The sequence below is a fragment of the Tupaia chinensis genome, unplaced genomic scaffold, assembly GCF_000334495.1.
Source record: "Tupaia chinensis unplaced genomic scaffold, TupChi_1.0 Scaffold149922_1, whole genome shotgun sequence".
Taxonomy (NCBI): Eukaryota; Metazoa; Chordata; class Mammalia; order Scandentia; family Tupaiidae; genus Tupaia; species Tupaia belangeri.
The window spans coordinates 1,734,945-1,738,036 of NW_006209766.1; the positions used below are offsets into that span (position 1 = coordinate 1,734,945).

The 3,092-nt window shown below is 59.5% G+C and overlaps 1 protein-coding gene across 1 annotated transcript in view; it reads left to right on the plus strand.

Moving 5' to 3' along the window:
- The first annotated feature begins 11 nt into the window (after nucleotides 1-11).
- The window catches only part of LRFN3 (leucine rich repeat and fibronectin type III domain containing 3), a 9,716-nt gene continuing 6,635 nt past the window's right edge, over nucleotides 12-3,092 (plus strand). The window contains 2 exon segments of the mRNA XM_027769528.1: nucleotides 12-1,064; nucleotides 2,321-3,090. Coding sequence (XP_027625329.1) covers nucleotides 2,337-3,090 — 754 coding nt within the window. The 5' untranslated portion in view covers nucleotides 12-1,064; nucleotides 2,321-2,336.

Genomic DNA, 3,092 nt, shown 5'->3' on the forward strand with positions numbered 1-3,092 from the left:
GGCCCCTCCCCCCTGCGCCCCCGCCTGCGCTGCGGTACCCCCATTCAGCGTGTCCCTGTCTGTCCGTCAGTCTGCGCCCAGGCCTCGCCCCACCCCGGCCCAGGGACTGCCGTGCCGCCCCCTACTCACTGCAGCCGACCCCTTCACTCCGGGTCAGCCCGCGCTGCCGCCCTGGAAGAAAGCCGGGACTCCGCCACCTCAGACTCAGGACCAGCACTCCGACATTGGGAGCCTGCACCCTAAGATTGAATCAAGAGATCTGGAAATATGAGCCTGGGACCCTGATCTAGGGCCGGCACCCCGAGATCCAGCTGTGAAACCTCAAAGCCTGGAGCCTAAACCTCAATATCTGGGACTGAAATCCCAGCGTCAGTCTCTGGAACCCCAAGATTTGGAGCCTGAACCCCATGATTTGGAACATGGACCCCAAGATTTGGAGCCAAACCCCCAAGATTTGGCATCTAAAACCCTAAATCTGGAACTGAACTCTGAATTCTATGCCTGGGACATTGAATTCTGGAACTGGATTCCCAAATCTATACCCTGAACCCACCATTTAGGAACTCAACCCTGGGATTTAGGCCTCAGATTACAAGATCTGAACTGTGGTATTCCAAAGGGCCTGAACCTGAATTTGGGCCTGAAGTCCTTGCCACAGACCTGAATGCTGAAATCTGGGGGCTAGAGACCCAAATCTTGACTCAGCACCCCAATATCTGAATGCTCAACTACGGTATCAGATTCCAGGACTGGACTTAGAACTCAGCCCCTAAACTCCCCCATTTGACCATTTAGCATCCCAAGACTGGAGCTGGGAGATTCTGACCCTGAGCAACCCAAACTGGGGCCTCAGTCTCTAAAACTGGACCCTCCAGACCCAGTATTTGGAGGTCTAGGACCCGAGTGTCAAGGTCTGAAGACTTTGCAGTCACAGATTTGAGCTGAGTCCCTCTACAGAAGCTTTGGAGACAGGGAAGGCATGACCAGATGTCCCGACCAGAACCCTGACATCTGACCCCCTTGGAGCCTAAGGACTCTGCTCCCTGGGGTGGCTTCCAACTCAGGTAAGGCTACTGAGAAACCTCCATCATGGGGAGGGACTTGGAATTCCTGAGAGAGGAGATCGGTGGGGGGGGGTCCCCTTAGGCACTCAGGAAAAAGATATTCCCCCATGGGTCTGCCTCCAGCTCCTGCTTAGCCTCCAACACCCTCTGGATACTGGGACAGCCCTACCCCACTCTGACCTCCTAGTCCCCAGCTGATGACATCTCTGGGTCTCTGACATCCCCTCCCACCCCTTTATTGCTTCTTCCCATCTGTTCCGTCTGACCGTCTCCAGCCGCCTATTTTCCATCATCCCTCTTTCTGGTCCCTTCCCCACCTCTCCTCTCTCTGATCATCTTTGACACTCCCATGCACAGGCCCTCCCCCCAGCCCCATCTCACTGATCCCTCTGTCCACTGTGCCTCTCCAGTCACCTTTCACCTGCCCTCTTGCCCTCTGTCTACTCCTGACCCTAAGCCCCAGCCTGTGGCCATCTCCACCTGTCTTTGACATCTGTCTACCACTCCTCTCCAGCCACCTCAGTCCACACTCCTCTCCGGCTCCTCTGTCCACCTTTCCCTTCTCTGACCATCTGTCACCATCTCTCTCGCCCTCCTCCACCCCTGACCCTACTCCTAGTCTACAACCATCTGACCGTCTCTGGCCTTTACTGGCCCCTCTCCTCTCTCTGTTGCTGTCATTCAGCGGTACTCTCTGGTCTTGGCTAACATCTCTGGCACCTTTCCTCTCTCTGATGACCTCTCCCCACACCATCGTCGTGACCAGCTGTCCTGGTCTCGGACTGACTGTCAGCCCTGCTGGCTTTGACCATTTCCGCCTCTGACCATCTTGGGCCGTCTCTCCAGGATCTGACCACCTCTCTCTCTTTGTCCACCTGCCGCCTTCTTGACCACCTACCTCTCCTCTCTGTGACTGTCTTTGACCGTCTTTCTGACTAGGTCCAAACCTCTTCCCACCTGACCAGCTCTCCTATTCTGGCCATCTCTGGCCATGTCCAACCACCTCCCTTCCCTCTGACCATCTTGGTTCATTACCGCCCTCTCCGTCCCTCCTTGACACATTGCTCTGAGTCTCTGACCATCTCTGGCTTTCGATCATGTCCGAGCCCCCTCTCTCTCTGACCATCCTGACCAGCACGTCTGCTCTCAGCCCACTGTGACCATCTCTCCTCATCCAGGCACCCTCTGCCCACCAAGCCCCTGTGGGTCCCCTCTTCTGGCCTCAGCCTGCCTTAATGTGCCGGTCTTCCCTGCAGGCCTCCCCTGCCCGCGATGGCCGTCCTCCCGCTGCTCCTTTGCCTGCTGCCGCTGGCCCCTGCCTCGTCTCCACCCCAGCCGGCCACACCCAGCCCATGTCCCCGCCGCTGTCGCTGCCAAACACAGTCGCTACCCCTAAGTGTTCTGTGCCCAGGGGCGGGCCTCCTGTTCGTGCCCCCCTCGCTGGACCGCCGGGCAGCCGAGCTGCGCCTGGCAGACAACTTCATCGCGGCTGTGGCCAACATGACGGGTCTGCTGCACCTGAGCTTGTCACGCAACACCATCCGCCACGTGGCAGCCGGCGCCTTTGCTGACCTACGTGCCCTGCGCGCCCTGCACCTAGATGGCAACCGGCTGACCTCGCTGGGCGAGGGGCAGCTGCGTGGCCTGGTCAACCTGCGCCACCTCATCCTGAGCAACAACCAGCTGGCAGCCCTGGCGGCTGGCGCCCTGGACGACTGCGCGGAGACGCTGGAGGACCTCGACCTCTCCTACAACAACCTGGAGCAGCTGCCCTGGGAAGCTTTGGGCCGCCTGGGCAACGTCAACACGTTAGGCCTCGACCACAACCTGCTGGCTTCTGTGCCCGCCGGCGCCTTTTCCCGCCTGCACAAGCTGGCACGGCTGGACATGACCTCCAACCGCCTGACCACCATCCCGCCTGACCCACTCTTCTCCCGCCTCCCGCTGCTCGCCAGGCCCCGTGGCTCGCCGGCCTCGGCCCTGGTGCTGGCCTTTGGGGGGAACCCGCTGCACTTCAATTGCGCGCTG